The following is a 27,389-nucleotide window of genomic DNA, read 5'->3' as shown; positions in this document are numbered from 1 at the left end:
AATCTTGTGTCTATTAACTGAAGTTAAGTCAGTAGGGTCAACTTCAATATGGTCAGCATTGCAGCCAGAACACATGAAAAGATAATGACTGATAAAATAGACTTGGCCTTAAGAAGCAACTTTAGCAAAAAAAAAAAAAAAAGAAAAAAAAAAAAAGTGAGAAATATGGCCATATTCCAACAGGAATTTAAAAGTAGGGAATTCCTGCCTGAGACTTTAAAAACATTTGTGCTATACTCTGTCCTGGGTAACCCAAAATGTTACTGGATTCTATATCTACCTGTGCCCAAATTTGTTCCTGACACTTTAAGGCCCAGTGTCACAGCCAGAAATGAAATGGCTTAAAAATATTGAACCACCCAAGTCAAGTGCTCTTTTCCCTCGTGGCATTTGCTCAAGGTAGATGCTGTTTCAGGTGGGTTTTCTGGGCTCACAACATAGGGAACCCAAAAAGCTGCACTTTACAACCAGAACCTGTTTCAGAGTGAATTTTGCAGCACTTGCCGACTGTGCAAAGCTTGAGCCAGTCAGGGTCGGGTCATTGCATGTCAGCGCTGAGAGACGTTTCTTCCCTGCTGCTCCCATGGCTCAGGAATAGCAGCACCAATGCCAGAGGAGTCCCGTGGATGACAAGAGACAAAGAGACAGCAGCAGCAGCAACACCCAACGAGGCAGAGCCAGGGCCAGAGTCACACCCCAGCGATGCCCGCGATTTCTGTCTGCCATCAGAAGTGCCTTGTCAGCTCCCACCTTCCCAGAAGGGGTTAGTCACCAGCTTCCCTTGTCTTTCAAACCGCATTGCCGTCTGTGTGGGGCCGCCATTCTGGAGGGGCACCATTTTAAATTTCTCTTTTTTTCTGGGAGGGCCAGTGAGATTTAGCAGTTTTGTATCTGTTATTTTTTGCCTGTTGCTGTTTTCCATGATAATAAACTGTTATGTTTTCTTACATCTACTACTTACACCTACTCATATTCGTTTCTCCTTGTTATAAATGAGAAACAAAAGTCTCGATATTCAGCAAAATTTAGATTGCTTTATTTGATATGGACAAAGCAAGCAGCGCGCTGGGGAACGTGAGGGGTCACCGCCCACACCACGCTCCACTGAACCTTGGTTTGCAGCCTCTTCTTATACTGTGGTTTCTCGTTGTAATCAATAATTTTTGGTTTTTTGTTGTCATAATTTTGCCAGGTAAGCAGTGGTGGTCGAATAAACATCCTTATCCCAATCCACAAAATCTCCAGCAATAGTCAGTTTCACAGATAACCATCTGGTCCTTGGATAACCACCAGAGAAGTTCTGGAAGTCTGGCTTTGAGATAAGCAGTATTGATCAGACAAAGGCAGGAAGGGCTATTGGGAAGTCTGATTTTGCAAGCTGGTAGTAGATGCAACTTATTTGGAAAACATAACATAACATAATATAATGTAACATAACATAATATACCATAAGAAGGTGAATTTTAACAGAATGATTTTATCATATAATTTCCTTTATCTAGTGTCCATGCTTCACTTCAGAGTTAGTATTCTGGTTTATACAAACCCCAATGCTTTTGTGATTAACAAGAATCTTTTATCAATTATCACATCCTTATGGTGGAAAGTGTGAAAAACAAAGTTCATGCTTTAGAATTTTTAGAAGTTTAATAAGAGCCAAATATCCAGCCCTGGGGTGTTTTTGGCGATTAGCCAAAGAACACACCATCAACTTAAAACATCAGTTCTTTATATGCAGTTACATTTCTGGGGGTAAATGCATATTCATGAGTTTATATATTATTTAAACATTCCTTTGAGTTTTTGATGTTTCAAGATCTCTCTTGTCTGTTTTCTTAACCTCTGACTTGTCTGCAGGACATTCTGTAGATTAGCTCAATATATTTTATTTCCTCCTTTAATTCTATCCTGTTGTTCCACACTCCCTGATAGCGAGGAGTCGATAAATCCTTCCTGGATGCTTATGCTCTGGTTTCTGTCACTGTTAACTTATCACTTGGAGAGGCCAGTCCATAGATGTAAGAAAAATAATTGCTTTACACCATTCTCTCAGTTGGTTACATAGAGGCATTTTAGTCTCTATTTTAACGTTTTGCTAAAACATACAACATATTTATCATTCTACTATTCACATGAACTATACAGTGTATACATAAACTGACAGATTATACTATAAAAAGCAGCTAAAAGTAAGTATAAATTGTACCATATCAAAATACTTGTGATGCAAAAAGCTAATCTATGAATGCAAAAGCCAATATTATATTGTCATCTATAACAAAAGGGACTGGTTAAAATTATGAGGGGAGGTAATTCATTTCAGAATGTATACTTTTTAAATTGTCTTAAACTGAGACCAACTTTTACCAGAAGTTATAAATGGCCATTACATTTTCCAAGCTATTGTTTTCGGATGAAAAACAATTATATTCAACCATTTCATCTGGTCTTCTGTGCTCTTATAAAACATGAGAAAAAAATATTCTTGCCAGAAATTTATTTGATTGGAAAAGAAAGATGAATGTTTTTCTCTGCAGTGAAAAAAAACCCCAACATGTTTTTTTGTTCTAGGAAATCTCCCCCAAGAGCACAATTTTATAAAGTTTGTTCAGGCAAAATGAGCAAGGGCAGCTGGAAGTCTAGACAATTACTTACTTATTTTGTAAAGTTCCAGTTGATACAGGTTGGATGTTCTGCTCAGGTTTTCTGCTAATTATCTGGTTTTAAAACCTGGACCTATTTAAAAGTGTTTTCTTTCACACTTTGCTGCATCAAGTGACTATTTAAAATTAATAATCATAAGAATTAACATTAAGAACTCAACGGGGCAACCTGCTCCAGGAGGGACCTGCTTCACACAGGAGGTTTGACTTGCAGGCCCTGGAAGCTTCTTGTACCCTGTACGATTCCGTGTTCACACCCTTGCTGAAGAAACACAGGAAAGAGACCACCTGATTGGAAACAATAAACAATGAAGCTAAACTGGACTATTATAAATTTTTTATCCTAATACCTTTTCTGTTACTAAGAAAGAATTCTGAAAAGTTGTAACTTCTCATGCATCCATTCACCTATTCTAGGGTTGCACCTGCACCCATGAAATGAATGAGTGTTTTAAGATTGTTTAAAGAATCGCTGGCAAAAATATCAGTGAAAACAGGTGTAATATAAAAGCTTCTATAGGTCCTCTCTACTACTTAGTTGATGGTCAAGGCACACTGAGGATAGAAAGGAGAAGAATAAAGGGGAATACCATAGCACTTAATAGCATTTGAAACAGTACTTAACAGCATTTAACTTAACTTGTAACTTAAGTTAAACAGTTTAAGCAGTTAAAAATCTAGGAGAGTAGTGTTTCTCTCCCGTTTGGTATAGCACATGCACACTGGTATGCATACAGATATAAAGAGTTGGTGCTCTCTAGCAGGTCAGCCCCCAGCCTGTGCTGGTACTTGGGGTTATTCCTCCCCAGGGTTATTCTACACTTGCCCTCATTGAACCTCATCAGGTTTCTCTGTGCCCAGGTCTCCAAGGTCCCACTAAATGTCATCACAGCTTTCAGGGGGATCAGCCACTCCCCCCAGTTTTGTATCATTAGGAAACCTGCTGCGGGTGCATTCCATCCCTTCATCCAGACAACTGACAAACAAGCTGAACAAGACTGGACCCAGTACTGATCTGTGGGGAATTCCACTGCCTATAGGCCTCCACCTGGATTCTACTCTGCTGATCATGATCCTTTAAGCTCTGCCATTCAGACAGTTCTTGATCCATTTCACTGTGTGTTCATTTAACCAACATTTCCTGAGCTTACCTACTATGGATAATAGTAGGTACTATGGCTTACCTACTATGGAATGCTAAGGGAGACAGTGTCAAAAGCCTTGCTGAAGCTGAGGTAGACAACATCCACTGTTCTCTTCTCATCACCCCATCCTGCCATGCCAACTCAAAATAGCTGCAGCAACTGTAATGCATTTGGTGCAAATATGTATTTTAGGATATTTGAATATTTATTCAGAAAGTATCGGTTTACATTCCTTTAGTGGATCCCTTTTGGTTTTTGTCCTAAAGTGAATCAAATCTGTATTCTACCATAGTATGGATGGATATAGACAAAGTTCAATTGTGTTTTTATAGGAGGTATTTTAAAGGATAATGAAAATTGTCTGGAAAAGAATTAAAAAAAAAAAATTAAAAAAAATATATATACATATTTTTTTTTTTTGAGGCTTTAATGATGCAGTGGGATTTAATGGCACTTCGCCATATGCAGAAGTTCATTTTAAGCCAGGAGGAACGGTTTAGTGGTCTTGTAACTGAAATATGTAGACTTTCTGGAACCACAGATCTGACTTTTCCCAGGACTGACTGTTCTTCATTGTTTTTAAAGCACTGGAGGTAAACTGAATACCTTGTGGTTTACTTAAGCTATCTAATGTTAAGTCCCCACTTGGACAGGAATCCCATACCAATTTTTATATAAAAATGGGAGCTTACTTTGGGAAAGAAGATCTCAATTTTTCTGCCTGTTGTTTTACAGTGCTATGATCTATTGTATTCCTAGTCTGTGTTTCAGAAGTGCTGTTATACAATTTTTCACTGTGGAACTTTGCATGAAGGATTTGGAAATACTGAGCAAGGGAAAAATCAGCATTGTGTGTCCCTTTTAGCAGCAGACAGATAGAGGTAGACAAGAGAGTTGTGGTCCTGCTACGGCTGTCTACCTAGTCAGCCTCGTGCCCCAGTACAGCTTTGGTCTGCTGTAGTCAAAACTCCCATCTCTTAACTCATCTGGTAAAGCCTCAGATGTTCATAGTGTTTTGCATACCTTCACATCTTAGGAGTCATAATATTTAATGGCTCTTGCCTTTGCCTCTTCTGAGCCACATGGTAATAGTCCTATTAATACATCCTTTTTATTGGCCTTTGTTGTAGAAGAAGTTGTAAGTACCCAATGCAATATGAAAGGACAGCTATTGTGGGTTTTTTCCTCAGAACTGTGACAACCTCAGATGTAACGAAGTAGACACATTGTTAAATGTGAGAGAGAAAATGTCTTTGGTGGATAGATTTCTAGCTTGTTGTCTAACTAAGTGCAATGAAGTCAAACAACTAGATACTGTGCTATGTCTTCTTTTATTTTCTTAGTTTTTAAGTTTGTAAAAGGCAGGAGATGTACAGTGTAGTCTTTGGAATTAAAACAACTCCAGTAAGACAATGCCCAAGTGCATAGGAGGCTAGAAGGGAAAGAAGCATCTTTATGCAAAAATCATATGGGAACACACTCTTCATTTCCCTGAGATTGGTTTCTTTGTAATAGTAACATTTAATAAAGCAGAGGGTGAATATCTCTTTCCAGATAGATAATGATTGTAAGCAAGGGAAATACAGTGGAAGACACAATAATTTCAAATTGAACTCATTTTTAGACAAGAGACTGAGAGATGGTATCTTAGTTTAGGGTGTAGTTTAATATGTATCTATCTATACTCTTCCGTTTCCTTATCTATTCCCTTCCCTTTCCACAACGGGATCACTGGTAACCATGAGTAAAGCAGCCACACGGACAAGGAAAAGACAAGGAACGTAAATTCACATAGTCACAAGTTGTTTAAACTGCATAATCTGGGGAGGAGTGGAGGAACTGGGAAGTGAGAGAAGGACACACAGACCTTGAGGAAGAGTTCATTGATCTGCTTTCCCTTATTTTAAACAGCTTTCTAGAGCAAACTTATTCCATAGGGAAAATAATTTTCTGTTTAGACTGATTTATAAGGTGTAAGATCATCTGATGTGATCTGGAGCATAACCAATGTCACAAGAGACTACGAAATATTCTCTGCCATTTGTCTTATGGGATTTAAAACCATAGTGTCATACAGTGTGGTATTATGTAATTGCCAAAGAAAACTATCAGATATGGACACTGTTTTGCTATTTGTATCTACCACTAACTTTCACAATCCGTATAAAAAATGTATGACATATTTTCTTCTTCTCCGTGTACATCTGCCCTAATAGAACTATACTTGCGCAGTCTGAACTGCTCATTTGGAATTTAGGGAAAAGTTACCAGGATCATTGCAATGGTAGAGTCATTTTCAAACTACAGCAGAACTGCATCTGCCCTGTTATTTCTTTATCTTGATTCTCATCTTAATTTTTTTTCAGATTTTGTGCTCTATTTCCAAGGTCAAATAAGCATGTTTGTGATGGAGTTCTCTTAGATTTTGCATTTAGCTATGATTGTGACTTGGTCACAGTCCATTTTAAAGACCACAGAGTAACACAAAATAATTCAACAATGGGATTTTCAGTGGATCCCATCAGCCCCATGGACCTGTGTGTGTCTAATTGGAGTAACAGGTCAGTGGTCATGGCCCCCTAATATGCAGGCTTCATTCTGATCCCCATCCCTGTCCTCCAGTTCATGAGGCTGGGTACCCAAAGAACAACCTATCTTGCTATTAAAGACAGAGGCAAAGATGGCACTAAGTAGCTCTGCCTTTTCCTCATCCTTTGTCATAATGCATCCCCCACATCCATGAGGTAAGGAGATCCTCCTTAGCCTTCCTTTTTTTCGTGGCCACAGAATCACAGAATGTGCTGAGTCAGAAGGGACCTACAAAGCTTATGAATTCTAACTTTTAGTCCTGCACAGGACATCCCAAGATCTATACCATGTGCTTGAGAACATTGCCCAAACACTTCTCTATGTATTTGTGAAAACATTTTGTGTATTCATAAAAACATTTATGTTGTTTTTTACAGCAGTAGCCAGATTAATTTCTGGGCTTTGTCCCTTCTATTTCTTTCCCTGAATAACCTCACAAAACCCCTATAGTCCTCCTATAGGGGACCCCTATAGGAGGTCCTCCCTCCAAAAGTGATATGGTCTCTTTTTTACCCAGAATTCCAGCCAAAGCTCTCTGTTCAGCTCGGATGGCTTTCTTCCACGTCAGCTTGTCTTTTGGCACATGACGACAGCCTGCACCCCAAAGATTCTCTTCTTGAAAAACCTGGACTCCTTTGGCTCCTAACAGATTTTGACAACCAGACTCCTTGACAGACATTCCTAAATCCAAGATAGCAGTTATGCTGACCCCCTTCCTTTGTTCTCTGGGAATAGAGAACTCTATCATTTCGTGATCACTCTGCCCAAGACTGCCTCAGACCATAATATCACCCTCTAGTTCTTTTCTGTTCACAAAGAACAGGTCCAACAGGTACCTCTCCTTGGCTGACTTGCTGTCAGAAAATGATCTTACATATACTCCAGGAACTCCCTGGACTGTTTTCCTTCTCTGCTATATTGTATTGACAGTAGGTATCTGGAAAGCTGAAGTACCCCAAGAGAAGAAGGGTAAGCAGTTGTGAGACTGCTTATAGAGTATTTCATCTGCCTCTCCATGCTGGTTGGTGGTCTCCAACAGATTCCTACCAGGATATCTGCCTCGTTATCCTTCCCTCTGATTCTTGCCCAGAAACACTCAGCCCTATTGTCACAATCATTGAGCTTGGAACAATCAAAACTCTTCTTAACATACATGGCTACCTCCCCATTTCTCTTTCCTCACCCATCCCTTCTGAAAAGTTTACAGCCATCTATCACAGTACTCCAGTTGTGCAAGTTGTCCCACCATGTTTCACTGATGGTGACTGTCACAGCATTCCCACTACACAATGGCTTCCAATTCCTCCAGCTTGTTGCCTATTGGAATGTGAAAACAGAGGCCTCTCTGAGTCCCTCAGAGAGAGAACAGTATGCAGGAACTGAAGTTCTTAGAGAAATCAAAATATATTAAGCCACACAGACATGAAATAGAGGTGTAAGCTTAAGTTTTAAGTAAGTAACTAAGTAAGCAAGTTTAAGTAAGTAAAAATATGTTTTAAGTGCCTTAAAAAGCAAAAGCCTTCGAATCTGGGTAAAAAACAAGCTTCAAAAACCAGCTTCAGTGAGAGCTCAAAAACAGAGTTCTAGACATAATAAAAATATAGTAAGACTGTTGCTTACATTCTTGAGATAGGACAGATAGGCTATATGTGCAAATTATGTGCAAACTTTTGTATTATAGAACTAGAATTCTAATAGGTTTAGAAGAAATGCTTCAGGTTTGTGTTTTTAGCTCATTGGGTAATTTGTAAATAAAAATCTGTGTATTAGAGTGAGAGCTCTCTTGCTCTCTCTCTTCTTCCACCACCATCATCATCAGTACCACTATATGAAAGAAAAAGAAGTGGAAGAACAAGAACAAGAAGAAAAGAACAGGAGAAGGAAGACTAGGGAGCATCTGCCTTTGCTCAAGACTCTGTACCAGGCCGCAGCTTCTACCTCTGCTGAGGGCTCTGTGCCAGAGGACTGCTGCTCCTGCCTCTGCCCAGGACTTTATACCAGCTGCTTCTATTTGGGATTCTATAACAGAAAGCTTTTAGCATGGACTTTAACACTTGGGACTCTGTCTTTCGAGACTGATGTGCCTTTACAATAAACAACTTTAAAGCAACTAACAATTTCTCTGGTCTTTTGAAGATATAAACCCGTAACAATCTTGACCGTTCCCCATGCTGTCTGCATGATACAAGCTTAAGATGTCATTAGCTGAGAGTAACAAAAATCTTTCCAAGGTAGCAAGTCAGAAGGAGATTTTGGTGTTAAGACATTCTTGGCATCTTTTTCTCAAGTGTCTTGTATTGCAAGATATCTTTGTCTTGGAGCAGAAGGTCTCTGTCACAGAGAATGGCCTGTAGTAAGGGAGAAAACTGATGCACTCACATTCAAAGTTGTGAGAGTCTCCTCAAAAACAAACAAGCACTAGGCCCAAGGAATGATTCCCCCACTAGCAGCATGCTCCTGGAAATCACCTTCCACCATCTGCAGCTTTCTTGCCTTCAAGATCTAGAGAGACCCTCATGCCTCAAAAAGGCTGTGGATGCCTATAATAAATAAGAACACCTACCTCATAAGAAGACTGGACGCAAGTTGTATTTTAAATCTGTCATGTCTTACATGAAGAGGAACCTTCTGCAACTAAAGAGACTTTTCTGTACAGAAGGGAAAATATCCACTCTTGTTTAACCATATCATTAATGACCAGTGGATATTTAATGTGCCACGTGCTGTAAAAAAATAGTGCTGACTGAACATGTTGGTTTCAGTTTTACAGCCGGGGCAGCAAGAAAGAATTGCTGAGAGAGAGTTGTTTCCATTCTCCTTTGCTTAATATATGGATGAATATGGAAAGCAGTGACCTAGTTTCAAAGAACAGTGTTATCTCAAATGCCTCCTGTCTCACCTATATGAGAAATGAATGCATCAGGATGGAAAGGCTTTTGGACTAGCCAACACAAAAGAAGGAGCTGTGTCACACATCTGAGTAAATGAACAAGCAGAGGAATCACCAAAAAACCCTCATTACAAGTAATGCAGTTCAGCTTCCCAGGGTAAGAAAACTATCTTCCCATAACAGTTCAGACACCTTCAATTTTAGAAAGTCAAGGTTTAGAAAGGATTGACTAGGTGCCTCAGCAAAGCTCACAAGGATGAGGAACAATGAAATAAACACTTACTTTATGGGGAATGGTTAAAGTTTGCTAGGTAAGCAGCAATAAAAAAGCATAAGCACCACTGTCAGGTGCTTCACTAGAGACAATTCATAAAACCAAGATTTATTTTAATAAAACATGAAGAACAAAGAACAGTGTTCAGGCACAAAAACTAACAGAACATAATCAGTCAGGGACAAAAAATGGCAGCGCACTGATCACATCTCCAGCTTCCGTCTCAATCGTTTCATAAACCCATTTTCTGTTGCAGCGGCATTCTGATCCACATTTGTTTGAGTTGCATTTGGGGCAAGGATAGAAGCAACCCAGGCAGTCCATTTCCAGGCAATCACATAAGTCTATGTCATTACAAAGCAGCCTGCCATGTTTGTCATACTTCCTTATAAATCTGTGAAAGAGAACAAAAATTATAATGCTTCAACACATTCAGAGACTAAACCAAACACATGTGGAAAACATCTGTAGAAGTCTTTAGTCTTTAGCAAACTCACAGCAAAATAAAATACCAGCATTATATTCTAATTGCTACTAAAGAATATATGCATGCCATTCTATATCAAAATTTCCTTTAAGTCACACAGAAAAATCTTGTTTTCCCAACACAGCTTTCAAGGGTGAAAAGAAATCACTCTGCGAAATACAGTACTTTTATTAATTTCGTTTAGATTCAGTGAACAGCCTACCAGCTATTTTTTTTAAACTAAATCAGATAATAAATTAGAGGTCTTACTTGGAGTTATTAAAAAAATTTTGTTTCATCTGTGATATGTATGCTTTCTTTTTCTGCTGTCTAGTTTCAGGATTGAAGTCAGCTACCTGAGGTCCTGGATTTTGAAAGGCTAAGCATTTTAATTGTTTCTCAAGTTTTTGCTGTAAATAAACAACAGAAAGTTTGCAATCAGTACAATTGGAAAATACATTTATTAGATGCCAAGTGTCCTCACTGGCTTTTGAATGAAATTAAAATTAATATTCCTTATAACGTATAAGATCTTATTGATTGTTTAAAATGTTTTCTTGTCTAACTACTAATCAAGTATTCCTTTTACCGACTGTGCATCCTGACTGGAGATGGAGGAATCATGACTCTGAACACATGGCTCTGGTACAGCAGCACGGAGTTTGCAAGTTGCCATGTAAGAGGCAGAATTATGTGTTTTGTTCTTTAGCTTCATCTAAAATGTAAAAACAAGTACTATGATTATAAGCATCTCAAATAGATTCACTCCTATTTTCACTGCTCCCTCAGATGCCTAGGGATTATCTTTGTCCAAACAATTTGAGGGCAAGAAAAATGTCTGAAAGAGCAACTAACGCAGTAAGGAAGCATTTGCACAAGTGAGAAGTATGAGGAAAAAAACCCCAACACACGGACAAAAACAAACTCAGCTGAGCATGGTTTTCTGAGAAATAGGAGGATGCATTTTTCTGCCAATTTTATGGAATTCATGTTTGCAGTTAGCTAAAACTGCTGAATACTTTTGGAAACTAAAACATTAACTCTGTGAATTACCATTCCACATAGTCCATGTAAGTTGACAGGTAATTCTAATGTCACTGCAAACAAACATAAGCATCATGTTAAACAATTCCCCTTTCAACAATGACTGTGAACCTGACTTGTAATTTATTATGTAAAGGTAAAAAAAATACATACAAATTTATCTTTTTCTCCTGTTATGTAAATGGAGCTGCCTCGCCATATCTTAGCTTCCCTGGAGGGTATCATTCCTTTCAGAGTCCACAGTGATTTTCCATAAAAAATTGAGTGCTTTCACTGTTTCTCAGGGGAAAGTAGTGGTGATTCAGTCCAACCTGCTGATATAGTGATTCTAAAATATCCATGCAGTTGAGTGCATTTATTTACAAGCTGGTTGTTGCTGTGCATCCTCACCTGCATCCTCCTGAAAACATACAGGGCAATCTGATGTACCTTATTCAGACATGTCTGCTTTGGACTCTGGGGTAGATTTTCAGGATCATCACCATTCATTATCATAAATAATGCAATTTTAAGTTGCAAAAATATAATAAGGTATGGTATAGTCCTTCCTCTAACACTACTCTTCTATTTCCCTACTCACAATTGCTCTTAGCCCTCTAAATCACTGCACTGCAAACTTGATCCATTTCACTATTGTTGTTATTGATATTTCCCTCTTGACTCCAGCTCTTTATTTTTGTAATGACTCAAGAAATTGAAGGCAATTATAAGTATCATAATAAAAAAGTAGTACCAGAGAAGTCATACCAATTTTTTGTGTCTTGTTGAGCTGTCCTTAGCAGGAGACATATTTTTTTCTGCAGATGTTTCCTGGGAAGAATAGCTTTTCTTGCAGTTTTCTTCCACGAGATCACTCATTTGACCACCCTTGTGAAATATGCACATATTTGTTAAACATATACAACGCTATAAATATACTTGTAATTTAAAGTTTTAAGGATAAGCAGCTGATATAGACGCAAGGCTTTCATGTATTCTTATTCATCAGTAAATGCAGAACAAATTGTGTCTCAGTAATAGTCTCGTTTTGTATCACCAAAGCCAGTGCACAATTGGCTAAGCGCCCGTCGGAGACCTGCTGGTGTTTAAATGGCACCGAGCTCGGGAGGGGCTGTTGCCACGCGTGGCTCCGAGGGACGGCGCGCACGCAGTCCCGGCGCCAGCCCGCGGGTGGCGCTGCTGCCCCAGCCGTGCGCGCGGCATTCCCCGCGGATTCACCGTGCTCTGCTCTTCCCGGAGATTCCAACCAACCTAAGCTGCTTGGCTTTTGAATCTCACTCCTTTGCGAAAGATTTTTTTTTTAATAAAATAGAATGTGGATCTTTTAAGTTTAATAGAAAAAAGGGCATCACTTACTCAGCTAACAAAGTACCCAGGGATGTCTGTGGGTTCTGTGAGTGTATCCTACAAATGCCATCAACATAGGTTCAGGATGGATACTAGCTACCTGTTACCAACCTTGTGCAGATACTTAGTTAAAAATTTTATGCAATATATACAGTACTAGTGCCTCAGACTTTAACCCCAAACACAACCAGAAATAATTTAAGATTTCTGGAATTCCTCCAACCCTGCCCCACATGCTGCCCAGTCTCTCCCATCACCTCTGAAAGGTAGCACAGTGGCCTCTATCAGTTTACCCTGTACTTCAGGACTGTTGCCCCAATCCTGTCCCAGAGAAGATAATTTCACCACAGCCAAAGGACCAGCACCTCTCTAAGATAAGCAGGAGTCCAAGCCTTATGTTTTCTCTCTTGCAACCACTTTCTGCAGGGCGACAGTCTAAGTGAGAACAGGAACCAGAAGGAAGTGACTTTGTATTACCTGGAGGAGATATCTTTCAGAGAGGTGAAACAGTCTTCAGCCTGTTTCAGAGGGGGTTTCCTGTTCTCTTCAGTAACCTGAAAAATGACAGATGTGACACTGTTCACAATGGGAGGCTCGACAGCAACTGTTTTAGTTCTGAGACTTGAGCATCATTTTAGAGTTAGAAAAGGAATTCTATTACCAGGCAAATAATATTTACTGGATGGGGGAGACTGCTTTCCTACTGGAAATTTGTTAGGGGTCCACAAGTGAATAAAGAATGAAGGGCAGCACTCAAAAAAGGATAAGTATTGCTCTTCACACACACTCAAGTTTAAGTCCTGGTAAGGATCTTTTTCCTACATTTCCTTCTGAGTCTAACCATACAACTAGCATTGTTAAAGCACTTTACAAGTATGGCTGATTATCATCCATGACTGTTTTTTCACAGTATGCCAGGTTCAGGAGCAGAAAAGCCATCAGCAGCTACCAGTGTAAGCATGTAGAGTTTCCATGTGTCGTGTGGTGGTGTAAAGATTTGACTCTTTGACAACTAAATCCTAACAATTATCTAGAACCACACAAAATCAGAGACCTCATTTAAATACTAACAGAAAAGACCAAGCATCTTGTTCCAAAGATGTGTTTCAAAGGCCTTTGCACCTCAGCAAAAATGTCTTATGGAGAGAATGTAGCAGATTTCTGTCTCCACATACATAAACTTTAAGCATACAATGTTGAATTTTAATCTCCAGGAGAAATGATAAAAAATGAATCAGAATGTGACTAGGAAAGTGAGCAGGACTAATTATCCTCCACAGTGTGTTCTGAGGAGAGATGGAAATGAGGGAGACACAGACTATGAAGTCTGTAGAACCTAATTATTTTCCTGCAAAGGAAAGTATTCTTGGTCCTGAAACGGATCTTTTTTTCTTCTACTATTTTTAGTTTGACTGTAGTAATAATCCAGGGGCAATCCATTGAACACGGGTCTCTTCCATAAAAAATTCAACTCTGAGGATAACCACCAATTGCACTCCTCCTCCACCAAAACCTGTGTTCTCTCATTCTTTTTGAATACAGCAAGTATTGCTCTGGAGGTGATCACCCACAGCTGAACATCCCATTGTGGCTACAGTGTATGTATTGCCATACACTGGCAATTTCAGCACAGAGCCTTGAAACAGTGGACCAGGCTAAAAGCAGAGTAAGGGATGAAGAAAAACAGAGATTGTGTTATATGAGGAATCTTATCCATGACAGATGTTTCTGCTAGGAGAATAATTTCAGAAGTTGTTGGGATTTGGAAGGAATTGCATTTGTTTATGAACCTCATAAAAGAAATATTTTCCTGTATCTGGTTTCTCAAGAATTTAATATTTCTGTTTATGATCCCTGCAGATTACACAGCGAAATGTTTCAGCTGTTGTGAAATGTGGGGACCAGCACTGCAGATACTTCAGACTTTTTGATCTCAGCAGCCTAAAGCTAGTGTCTCTGCAGGGCTCGTCATTGCCACATTGTTTTCAAATTGTATTTGTTTGTGCCATTGGAAACATTCTGGCTGAGATATGAGAGCATGTTCATCACCTTCACCAGGGCAACATGAGATGTTGCCCCTATGGCTTTAGTCCTCCTATGCACACGCAGATTAGACAGACCTATTGCAATAGTCTTCACAGCCTTGCTCTGCAGAGATGTCTGTGGGCTCAGCCAATTCTGTGGCACACTGAAGTACAGATCTTGGAATTTCTATAAGACGTCTGGTGCCAACCAAGTTAAAAATGGGACTAAATTAACCTTCCTCAGATCAACTGTGGACTGAAGTGTAAAGCTGTGGAAAGACCACTTGGCATCTATTCTGTACCTTCTCACAGGCACAAATGTGCATGTGTGTTCAGAGGACAACTTTGAAGAAACACAGAGCTGATGAAGAAACAGATCTCATCTCTTGTAACTCAGCTGGTTTACCAGAACCCTGACAAACATGGTGACAGTGCAGTGGACCATGTTTTAACAGGGGTCTGGAGAAGCAAATACATCCCTCTGCAAGTAAAATAACACAAATCCTCATGAGTTCTCCCTCCCACACCCAGACACTTTCTGCTGGATCTGGAAGTGAGGGCTCCTGTAGCTGAAGTTAAACAATTATAAAATCATGTGCAACTTCTGCTTGACATGCAATAGGCAGAAGAGATCTGCCAGGTACTCACCCACATTCTGAAAACCTGTGGTTCTGGAGGGTGTATGTTCAGTTCAGAATAGACAGCAAGAGAGTAAGGACAGTCTCCATAACCTTAAACTGTACTTACCAAAGAGAGGAGGGGAATGGCACAGCCCTGGATTTACTGCTGCACAATTCCTCTGATACTGTAAGTATGACATCAGCCCCAGAGAGACTGAAAGAGAAGACAAATAATCAAAATAGTGCTCCCCAGAGAAGCAGGCTGAAGACAGTGCCAGGTAACTGTCTTAAAGGACCTCATACTTTCTGTCGCATTAATTATGGTTTTTATATAGTACTTAGCACAAAGAGTGGGAATAAAGAAATTGGAAAAAACTGGAATGAGAGTTCTAATAGTTCTAATTTCTCATTTGCATCTGTGAAAACAGAGCAAATGTATTTCTTAGAGCTTTTTTTTCATAAAGGTAAGTAAAGAAAAATACTCTGTAAACAACTACTGCATTTTTTATTTTAAAATATTTTAGAAGTCATACATTTTTATGGACATGGATGTAGTAAATAAATATTTTACCATTTTAGACAAAATGGTTTTGATTCTATTCACTGTTTTCACAGAAGTCAAAAATAAATATGCTCCCCAGTTACTGAAGTGCAGCCTCATGCTTCAGCTTGCTGCCTTTCAAGTTTGTCACACTAATGCAGACAACTCAGCCTTCTCCTGATACCTCCAGATGCCAATTTTCAACATGCTATAATTACTAATGGCCTTCATTCTTCTTCTCTAGAACACAGCTAAATCCTAACAAGCATCTGAAACTGTCAAGTCTTATAAATTCTCCCTTTGTGGCTTAGACAAATAGCCCATGTGTTTTTATCTTTATGAGCTGTATCCACCCATTCTCTGAGGTATTTTATAGCCTAGACGGAGGCAAGTAGATTTTTTTATTTACCATATTTTACTTTTCCTCCAAACACTTTTCAACCCAAAAGCTGATACATCATTCAAGCAGCAGACCTTAGCTGGGTGATGCAAATGCTGCTACACGTCTTCATTTTGCTTCACAGAAGAGTTTTTAGGGTTTTGTTGTGAAAAATAAACAAGAAATCAATCCAGGGAAAAAAATAATCACAGTCTCCTGGATATTTATATTAACAAGCCAAAACCCAAAAACCTACAACTTATTCTACTCGCATATTTTTTTCAATGTTCTTCTTTCACCATATTCTACTTGATGAAGAAAACAGAAATTAACTCTATCGGTATAAAAATTGTAATTAAACCATCTTATGCTTAATATCTCTTTCCACTTTCCTAATTATACTCGTGTACCTGAACTCTTTCTGAATTCCTTGTGCATGAGTTGTATTTGTTTATCATGGCATATGTGATAACACATAGCCTGCAATCTGCTCAGAAAAACTTCTACTGGGTGGGTGTCAGGCTACAAGGATGTAAACACAGGAGGATTAAAATCTTAGATGACATTGAGAGAGACTGATTTCAGAGGTGAAACTCCTAGGGGTTCCTACAGGGACAAGTCTCCCCCACCATGAGCACGGGACTGTAAATACACACGGCTAGATTAACAATACAAATGTCCCTTCCTGCGGGGGGGTGGTGCAGGGGAGCACTTGTGTTACATTTCTCTTGGGCTTCCCGGGCAGGCTGATTGCTCCTCCAACAATGCGCTCAGCAGCAGCTACAGCAAGATAAATGGAGCAGCTGAAGACGAAAAAATCCACATTTTTCAGTGTAAACAATTAATCTGTGATGTTCTTGTCCTATTGCAAACAGTTCCATCGATCTCTATGATTTCACTGTTAAATTTTGAGAGAGTGTTGTTCCTCTCATTTTTAAAATAATCCCCCCTCCTCTTCTTCCTCCTCCTCCTCTCCCCTTTACCCTCATTTTTTCCAAACAACCAGGTTTATCAAGTCTTTCTACCTTTTCCTGCACGTTCAAATTGGCAACAGTCACTGGGAAGGACGGAGTGGGCTGGAAGGGGTGGAACAGACAGGAGGGAACTACATAACAGTCCACGACATGATTCTAGTGGCAGAGTTGGCCAGAAGAGAATGTGCGAGGCACCAAGGGAGAGCAAACTGTCCTTGTCCAGAGAAGGCTGCAAATCCTCCTTGGCCATGGGCCCAGCTCTGCTGCTGGGGACAGACCCCTTATGGCTCCGTCTCCCGTAGGCAAACCGACCCCCGCTGTGCCCAAAGCAGCGGTGCTGTAATGAACGAGGCCAGAACTTTTAGCCGAAAGTCACCCGGTCTTTTAAAACAGAGTAACAACTTTCTTGTAAAAGAGGCACTCGTTTATTAAAATAACCTGCAGAAAACGGAGGACCCGAGATAAGCCCGAGTCCCCTCGCAGCAAGCCGGAAAACGATACAAATGTGTCGAACGCCCGACACACCGGGCACTCCCTCGGAACGAATTCCTCAGGAGAGCGACCAGCAGGAGCCTGACAGCCCCTTTTATACCCCCCTTGGGTCCAGGATTGGTGGGGTTTGGATCCCCGTGATAATTGGTCCGGTTTGGGGGCTTTCATTGGTCCTTATCACGGTTCATTCCTGTCCAATCATTCTCTCGGGACGTCGAGTGATTGGACCGCTCCTTCCACCAATCTCATCTCGTGGCGCTGATGTCACTGCGCTGGCCTCACTCTCGAGATGTGACCACGCCCCTCAGGAACAGCCCCCACGCCATCCTGGACCCCTTTAAACTTTTAACAAACATTACTTTAACTTATTGTAACATTTCAACTAACTTGAAACAAAATTAACTTCTTCAACACTTAGAAAATTAAAACCTTAACTTGTAACAAACTAACTAAATTTTATCCATTACAATTCCCCCCTCTAAAACTTTGATCGAGCTTAAGCCCGCATCAACTCATTTAGTTTCAAACAGTCTCTTCATCAGTCTGATACATTTTTCTAATACCAGGTATTTCCTGTAGATTTCCACTGCAGTTTGGGAGCTTTGATTATCTTCTTGCTTGTTCTCGTGCATCAGGAAAATGTTCTCAGTCTTTTTGTTATTATTTAGTCCAGCCTTAAGGCTCAGTTCAAGGGAGTTCAGCGCCGTCATAACTTATTTTTCGTGCAAGATCTAAAAACAAATTCCTTCCACCCAGCATTTGGAAACTTGAACCCTTCTTAATTACACCTGTTATTTCTCTTTCTCTCACCAAGTCTGGTTCATCAACCCCATTATTTGATTTTCGTTCTACTGGTTTCTTTTCAGAGCAAATCCATTTTTCTTTCAAAGGGCATTTCCCCGGCAATTTTGCTTTAAAATCTCCTATATTTTCAGAAAGCCAATATGCTTTGCCGTCCTCAATGCAGGTTGTTAATAATAAAAAGTTGATACAAATTGGGTTCGGGTTAGTATGGATTCTGAGGACGGCTGACCGGGTGTCTCCTGCATATAATAGCATTTGTCACATAGACCAGTTCCTCCTTCACTGATGGTCATGAGCAGGAGGATTAATACAAACGGGGGTCCGGTACCAGCCACTCTCCCAGTCATGTCTCCCCTCTATAGCCCTATAGAGGATCAGCGACTCCCTAGCAGGGATATGTCCTGGCCCAGTTTCTCCCCCCTCCCCTACAGCGATGGTCGTACCGGCTATTACCCAGTTGCAGGAGTCCACTTTCCCTTTTGTATCAACTTGTTATCTCTTTCCTTTTAGAGCCAGATTTCTAAAGGCGGGGGGGGGGGGGGCGGAATGCTTTTTATTTTATTTTATTTTTTGTTTTTCAAGGCCTGTAATTAGAAATACCAGAAACTTAGTAAAAACATAAATATTATTCTTACTATAAGTTAAAACCTTTTAGTACATTCTAAAACCTCTGAAAGTTAAAATTTTCTTTAATATTATAAAAACTTTTAAAGTTAAAACTTTCCTTATAAGCATAAAAACCTTAAAAATTTCCTTATTACCATTTAAAACATCCTTAAATAGAATATAATAAAAGTCTGTGAGTTTTTATAGCTTATGTTTTATCCAGAAATGTCTCCGATGGTTTCCTTTAATATTAATTTAGTGTCTGTCACTTTGGTTGTTGTCCATTCCACTGGAGATGGTTCTGTGGGTGGAGAAACTGGACCTTTTACCCTGGATACATGGGTCCACCCTCATTCTTGAGTCCGGATGGCTGTTTCTGCTGTTAATAGGACTTGGAATGGGCCTTCCCACTTGGGGGTCAATAGGTGTTCTCTCCAGGATCTAATCAGTACCCAGTCTCTGGGTTGGAACTTGTGGATTTTAAAATCAATGGGGGTAGTTTGGGGAAGATATCCCTTCTTTCTTAAATCTTCCAAGGTGCTAGTTATAATCTCTATATACCTTGGTACGCTCAATTCTCCTTCCTCATGTGTCCTGGCATTACCTAAAGTTGTTAAAAATGGCAAGCCAAACATCATTTCATAGGGAGAGATTCCGATGTCTGCTCTTGGTTTCGTTCTTATCCTTAATAGGGCCAGTGGAAGACATTTCAACCAATTCATTTTAGTTTCTTCTGTTAACTTTGTAAGGGTTGTTTTCAGCGTTTGATTCATTCTCTCCACTCTACCAGAACTTTGAGGTCTCCAAGGGGTATGAAATTTCCACACGATGTTTAGTGCACTTGTCAAATGGTGTAATATTTTTGCTGTAAAATGAGGACCCCTATCCAAGTTGATAGTGTTTATTATTCCATATCTAGGTATAATCTGTTCCAATAAAACTTTGCTGACCACTTCTGCTGTTGCTTTTGTTGTTGGATAGGCCTCAACCCAGTGTGTTAAATGATCTATTATTACTAATAAATATTTGCATCTTTGCACCTGTGGTAACTCTGTAAAACCTATTTGTATACTTTGGAATGGTCTTTTAGCTAATTCTATACCCCCCCGGCATAGTTTTCTCATCACCTTTTTATTTATCCTCTGACATATCATGCAGTCTCTTGTTATCACCTTTGCAATTTCCCATATTCCAATGCATACATAAATTCTTGTAAAATGGTCATGCAAAGCTTGAGTACCCCAATGGGTTGAGGCATGTAGGCCTTCTAATATTTTCTCGGTTAATGCTTTATTTAATACCTGCCTTCCATCTGGCATTCTCCATTCCCCTTTATCATTCTGAGTAGCACCTTGTTTTTGCAATTCCTCTTGTTCTTTTTCAGTAAATATGGGAATCTCTTAATTTCCCTTATCCCCATCACTTCCCTCTTCTATTTCATTCAATCTCAAGATCTTTTTGGAATCCTCTAAGGCAGCATTCTTTGCAGTTTGATCAGCTAAGTTATCTCCTTTTATTTCCATGGTGTCTCCTCTTTGATGTCCCTTTATATGTACTACTGCAATATCTATAGGTCCTTTTAAAGCCTCCAATACAGCCCTTATAAGGCCTTCATGTATCAGGGTTTTACATTTCGAATTAACAAATCCCCTTTCAGTCCAGATTTTTCCAAAAGTATGTACTACTCCATAAGCATATTTTGAGTCCGTATATATAGTGCCACTTTTTTGATTAAGCCATTTTAGTCCTTTTAATAGTGCATAGATTTTGCAGCACTAGGCAGACCAATTAGTGGGGAGCTTTCCTTTTTCAATTATTGTCATTTTACGTCCGTGAACAATAGCATACCCTGATGTTCGCTTCCCATCAACTACACATGACGATCCATTTATAAAAAGTATTTCCCCTTCTGTTAATGGATGTTCTAATAAATCTTCTCTGACTTTTGTTTGTAGGTCTATAGTTTCAATACACTGATGTTCCAATTCCTCTTTTGGCTCTCCATACAGAAATTGTGCTGGATTTTGGGTTCTTGTTGGAGCCAATTCTATGTTTTCACTGTTGTTTAAAATCAGTTCATATTTTAAAAGTCTGCTGTCTGAAACCCATTGACAGGCTCTCTTGCTTAATATGCTTTTTAAATCATGGGGAGTATACACTTTGATCTTATTTCCTAATGTTAGTTTATAACCCTCTTCCACCAGGACCACAGTTGCTGCTACTGCCTGTAAACAAGTTGGCCACCCTCTGACAACAGGATCCAGTAATTCTGAGATATAAGCTATGGGCTTCCGCACTCCACACCATTCCTGGACAACAACACCATAAGCTATTACATCTTCAATGTTTACAAACAATTCAAACAGTCTATTTAAATCTGGTAAACTTAAAACAGGAGCGGTAGCCAATCTTTCTTTTAACTCATTTAACCTTCTCTCGTCATCTTCACTCCAATTTATGGGTTCATTTCCCACCAATTTATCACATAAGAATTTAACCAATTTCATATGTCCATCTATCCATAATTTGCAATATCCAATTAATCCTAGCAGTTTTCTTACATCTGTTTTAGTTTTGGGTGCTGGCAATGACAGTATCCCCTGGATTCGGTCTGTATCTAATTTCTTGTATCCTTTTCCAATTATATGACCCAGATATTTCACTTCAGATTCCACAAATTGTAGTTTCTTTTTGGATACCTTTAACCCTTTTTCTCACAGGAAGTTCAGTAAATCAAATGTTGTTGCCTGTACATCTTCTTTTGTTCTCCCGAAACTAATAAATCATCAACATAATGTAGGATCTGAGAATTCCCTTTAGTTAAAAATTGTTTCATTATTTCCTCTAAAGCCTGGCCAAATAAATTAAGTGACTCGGTGAATCCCTGTGGTAGTCTTGTCCACTGTAGTTGTTGTTTCCTCCTGGTCTCTTCATCCTCCCATTCAAAAGCAAACCATTTCCTACTTTTTTTTCATGTGGGCAGGATCAGAAAGCATCTTTTAAATCGATAACACTAAACCATGCATGCCCTGATGGTACTTTACTCAGTGGATTGTATGGGTTAGCCACCACTGGATATCTAGTAATAGTCTGTTTATTAATTTCTCGTAGCTCTTGTACTAATCGATAAGTACCATCTGGTTTCTTTATAGGTAAAGCTGGGGTATTATGTGGGGACATGCATGGCTCCAGAATCCCTTCTTTAATTAGTCCTTTTATCACAGATGTTAGTCCTTGCTTCCCTTCTGCAGAGATGGGATATTGCTTAATTCTTATCGGGGGAAGGTTAGGCTTCATTTTAATTTCTATAGGTGGAATATCCAGCAGTCCATAACCCCCTCCTTCTGCCCACACTCTCGGATTTATTCCCTTTTCAACTTCTTTCAAAACCATCATCTTTGCTACCATACGCTTTCCTTCAGGTACTACACCTATTTTTAATTGTACTTGCAGATCCCGACCAAGAAGATTACAGTCTGTTTCTGGCATGTACAGTATGTCTGCACAGGCTTATCTAAAACTTCCTTTTACTGATACTTCTTCAATAATAGGTACTTCAAAAGGGGTGTTCTCTGCACCTTTAACGTTACACGTTCTGCTACTCAATTTACATCCTGTAGGTATCTGCATCACACTTGATCAGTCAGCTCCCATGTCTACCAAAAATTCAATTTCTTCGCTCTGAGGGCCAATTTCTAAATTTACCAGGGGCTCCTTTTGATGTCCATTATCATCCCTCAGAGCATAGAGCCCCCGACATCCCTAGTCTTCTCCCTTTAAGATTTTCTCTAAGGTGCCCTATTCTCTTGCAATAGCCTCGTCCATTTCTCTTCTCTTACAATAATTTTTGGTGTGGCCTTTTTCATTACAATAGTAACAGATTATCTCTGACCAAGGTGTTCTGCCATCTGCCCGAGGTGTTCTCTTGTCTCTGCTTAATTCCCTTTTCTCACTAGCTTGTCCTTTTGATTCACTTATACCTGTCCCTGTATGCTCACCTTTGTCGCCTTTTGTAAATTCACCATTTCCAAATCGTACACTTTCTCTAGCTACAGCCACCATGATTTTTGCTTTGGCTTTGTTTTTCTCCTCCTCTCATCTTAAATATACTTTCTGTGCTTCCTTCAATAGCTCGTTCAGTCCCTTATCCTGCCAATCCTCCACTTTTTCTAATTTTCTCCTAATATCAACCCAGGCCTTCATTACAAATTGTATTTTTACCAAAACTTGTCCTTCCGGACTTTCTGGATCCACACTCGAGTAAAGCTGGAAATTCCTCTTTAATCTTTCAAGCCAGGCACTGGGTGATTCATCTTTTTCTTGTTGATTATCAAATGCCAATTTAGCATTATTTGCCCTAGGGACTGCTTCACTTATTCCCCTTACAATTAATGTCCTATACTCCCTCATACTCCTCCTCCCCTCTTCCTCATTTGGGTCCCAATCCGGAGGGTTATTAGGCATCTTTTCATCACCCCTGGGACCACCTCGGTTTTCTCTTTCCCAAATTCGCATACCAGCAGATCTAATCATTTGTATTTCCTCAGGGGAGAAAAGAATTCCTAGAATTGAATTCAGTTCTTCCCAGGTGTATATATTAGGACCTAGAAACTGGTCAAGTTGTTGTGAGATGCCTATAGGGTCTTCCAGTAAGGCCTTAATTTCTTTCTTAAAATTCCTCACCTCAGAAGCTGTCAAGGGAACATTTACGAAACCTATACCTCCCCTAGCTCCTCCCATAGGTACCTCTCTCAAAGGTAGCAATCTTTCTGTCCTTTCTCTATCATTTTGAATTTTCTTTGCTTGGAATCTAGTATTATATTGATGACTCTCCAAACATTCATCTGGTTTTATAGGCCTGTTCTCCTCTGCATTCCCACAGGAACAGGTCTTTTCAATTTTCTGATCTTTCATCAAACATTCCTTCTCCTGTTTCTGTTCCTTCTCTACCATTTGCTCTCCAGTAGGTTGGGGTATGGGGGAAAAGTAAAAAGGAATATTTTGGAATGTATTAGGGGCAAGAATTGGGAAAAGGACACTTTGGGTTGTTGGACTTAGATCTGTAGAGCAGGATTGGGTTATAGGAGCAACAGAAGAAGGGGTAGGGACACAAAGAAGTCTGTGGAGCCGAAGGTGTACTTAAGAGAGAGAGATTTGGTGCATTTGAGGTAGAGGATGGTACAGGAGGATAAACTGGGGAAGTGGGATGACCTAGAGAGGGAAGTTGAGATATTGGAGGAGTGAGTGTTGTAACTTGTGTTGTAGCAACTTCAGAGAGTTGAACTGGGGAAGACAGGGCTGAAGGAGGAGGAAGATGGGTTGCAGGAGGGGTCAAGGGGGGAGGTGGTGGAAGATGGTCTAGAGGATCCCACCTCCTTTCTGATGTCACAACCTCTTCCTTATCCTGTTCTTTAGATACTTTATAAATGCTCACCTACTCATCTCGCTTTACTTTGTCTAACCAACACTTAGCATACTTAATTTCTTCATCATTTGATACCTCCCTGATGTTAACATGTCTATTCAAGGCCACACATAACCATCTTTCCTTAGTTCCATACCAAGGCCAATGGACGGGTCCCTCAGAAATGCTTTCTGTCGGCCAAAGTTCTATACAATACTTTATCTTTTTTATTTTATCCAGGTCCTTTACAATATCATCTTCATCCCAGTTGTCCAGCATTTCTCCCAAAGGACTATTAGGAGGAATATTCTTAAAAGCATCTTTTTATTTCTTTCCTTTGCGGGCACTCTTCCCCACACACTGCCCCATAGTTCAGGCAGGCACCAATATAAACAAATATATATATTAAAAAAATATAGATAAGTATTAATAAAATATATAAATAATTACTATGTATATAAATGTAATCAATGGGGTAACCAAAGAGATATTGTGTGCCTGAGCAGTAAAACCAAAATATATATATATTAATAAATAGGTATAAATAATGAAGAAACCCAATAGAGATGATGTGCCAATGCAATAAAACTGGAATATATAAATATATAAATATTAATGTATATAAATAATTATTATATGTATAAAATATAAATAATGGCGAAACAAAAATAGAAATGATGTGCCAAAGCAATAAGACTAGAATATATAAATATATAAATATTAATAAATATATATAAGATATATATGTATAAATTAATCGGCTTGAGAAACGGAATAAAAATACTTATTTAAATCAACTTAAATAAATAAATTATTATGAGCTACGAAATAAAGATAGCACTTCAAAGAAATTGGGAATTAAATATATATAAAATAATTGACGTGAGAGGATGAAATAAAATGACAATTCAAAGCAATAGATATAAATATACAATTATTATGGGATATGATTTTTTAACTCCGAGCCTTCATACCTAACCACAAAATGGCCACGACAAAATTAAAAGTGCGTCAGACCTACTGAAAAGCAGAGTCACAAGATGGCCACGACAAAATTAAAAGTGCGTCACACCTGTAACACACCAAGAAATCGGACCTTTACAGTTTTAAGGTGCCCCTTCCCAAACGGAAAATTACAGACGGGCAACACAACAACTAAACAACCAAAACTTATTTGGCCCTTTCAAAACTATAGTTTAAATTTCTTTATCAAACAGAAACCTCGGCTCAATACAAAACGTCAAAGCCTCAAAAAAACCCCACTCCGAAACAAAATTAAATTCTTCAATTCCCTAAATGGACAAGGTCTAAAACGTCTCTCCCAGCCCTAGTGACTAGGAGAGCCTTCCCACAGCCGGTGGCTCCCCTTCCCTGAGAGTCACCGAACCGTAGAGCACCAGCGTTCACAGCCCCTGGACCCGAACCGGACCCAGGAGCTGTGAAGCCTGTCTGTCCCCCTACGAATCTCCCAGCGGGATTCCTAGCTCGGGGGTCCTAAATTCCCTTCGGGCGGGCACCCTCCTCTTCCCCTTGTCCACAGAAGAGGCACTCAGCTACCCGGTGGCCGCCTTATACAGTGGTCTCCAGGTAGGTGTTTTTCTCCCAGCCCCAAGGTCCTAGTTCCCCAAGAAATAAGCACCCCTTGGCTTATTCTGGGGAACCGCCCTCCAGGTGGTTTATAACTAGTGGGGAACTGCCGTGACCCTCCAGCCGGAGTCTTACCATTCCCCTGGGCGACCCGCTACTGGAGTTCGGCAGACCCACTAACCCCTCTGCCCGGGGCCAGCGGCTTAAACCACCCCTAGGAGCCTCCAAACCCCGGAGGAACGGGAGCCTAAGCGAGTAAGGCCGGTGAAAGGCGGGTACTCCCCGTCCCAGAGGGTCCCTAGGGGTACACGCAATCCACACTCGCTCCGGGAGTCTGCGTTAACAGCTCCTGTCTCACTCACACACTTTCACTCGCACCCCCTTGCACCTTCAACCCCACTCACACCTCTCACCTCGGGGTGTGAGCCCCGCTCCCTCTCGGAGGGCCCTTACCTTCCGGGTTGCTGTGTCTTCTACTGCCTCAGGAGAACCAGCGAACCCTTCCTCGGTCCCGTTGTAGTCCAGTCGTCGGCAGCCAAAAATGGGCTGGACGCGTCTTCCAAGTCCTGTCCTACTCCAGGACCGTCTCTGGGCGTGGCATCCCGAGCCCTCAAAGTTGTAATGAACGAGGCCAGAACTTTTAGCCGAAAGTCACCCGGTCTTTTAAAACAGAGTAACAACTTTCTTGTAAAAGAGGCACTCGTTTATTAAAATAACCTGCAGAAAACGGAGGACCCGAGATAAGCCCGAGTCCCCTCGCAGCAAGCCGGAAAACGATACAAATGTGTCGAACGCCCGACACACCGGGCACTCCCTCGGAACGAATTCCTCAGGAGAGCGACCAGCAGGAGCCTGACAGCCCCTTTTATACCCCCCTTGGGTCCAGGATTGGTGGGGTTTGGATCCCCGTGATAATTGGTCCGGTTTGGGGGCTTTCATTGGTCCTTATCACGGTTCATTCCTGTCCAATCATTCTCTCGGGGCGTCGAGTGATTGGACCGCTCCTTCCACCAATCTCATCTCGTGGCGCTGATGTCACTGCGCTGGCCTCACTCTCGAGATGTGACCACGCCCCTCAGGAACAGCCCCCACGCCATCCTGGACCCCTTTAAACTTTTAACAAACATTAACTTATTGTAACATTTCAACTAACTTGAAACAAAATTAACTTCGTCATAAAATCGCCACAGAACATCACTTAACTTAGAAAATTAAAACCTTAACTTGTAACAAACTAACTAAATTTTACCCATAACAGTGTGACAATGGCCCGTGTCCACAGAGCTCCCTCGGCTCCCTCGGCACTGGGGGCACATTCCCACCTCCCTGAGCCCCATGGTGAGGGACTGTCCCAGAGCTTGCCCCTGCTCCCTTCATAGCTGTGCCCACACTCCCCGCCTTCGCTCGCACCTTGAGAGACAAGCCCTAGTGCAGGATATGGGGTTAATTGTTACCGTGGTCAAGACTTGTGCTCACCAGAAGACCCTGGGGGAAAGGTACAGCTGCAGGCTGCACGGTTGGAACTCGGCTGAGGGGGTTC

General features: G+C 40.4%; 1 protein-coding gene across 1 annotated transcript; it reads right to left on the bottom strand.

The window, feature by feature from the left end:
- Nucleotides 1-9,653: 9,653 nt before the first annotated feature.
- ARL14EPL (ARF like GTPase 14 effector protein like) lies at nt 9,654-16,667 on the bottom strand. The gene is made up of 6 exons (XM_014892953.2): nt 15,190-16,667; nt 12,896-12,972; nt 11,819-11,938; nt 10,617-10,742; nt 10,298-10,437; nt 9,654-9,955 (listed from the first exon to the last, which is right to left on the bottom strand). Exons 3-6 carry the CDS (start codon nt 11,927-11,929, stop codon nt 9,733-9,735), a joined length of 600 nt encoding a protein of 199 aa, XP_014748439.2. The 5' UTR covers nt 11,930-11,938; nt 12,896-12,972; nt 15,190-16,667; the 3' UTR covers nt 9,654-9,732.
- Nucleotides 16,668-27,389: the final 10,722 nt, after the last annotated feature.

Source organism: Sturnus vulgaris, chromosome Z (genome assembly GCF_052056855.1).
Source record: "Sturnus vulgaris isolate bStuVul1 chromosome Z, bStuVul1.hap1, whole genome shotgun sequence".
NCBI lineage: Eukaryota > Metazoa > Chordata > Aves > Passeriformes > Sturnidae > Sturnus > Sturnus vulgaris.
Note: the sequence above shows the minus strand (reverse complement) of the source record. Positions and strands in the feature narration are given on the sequence as shown.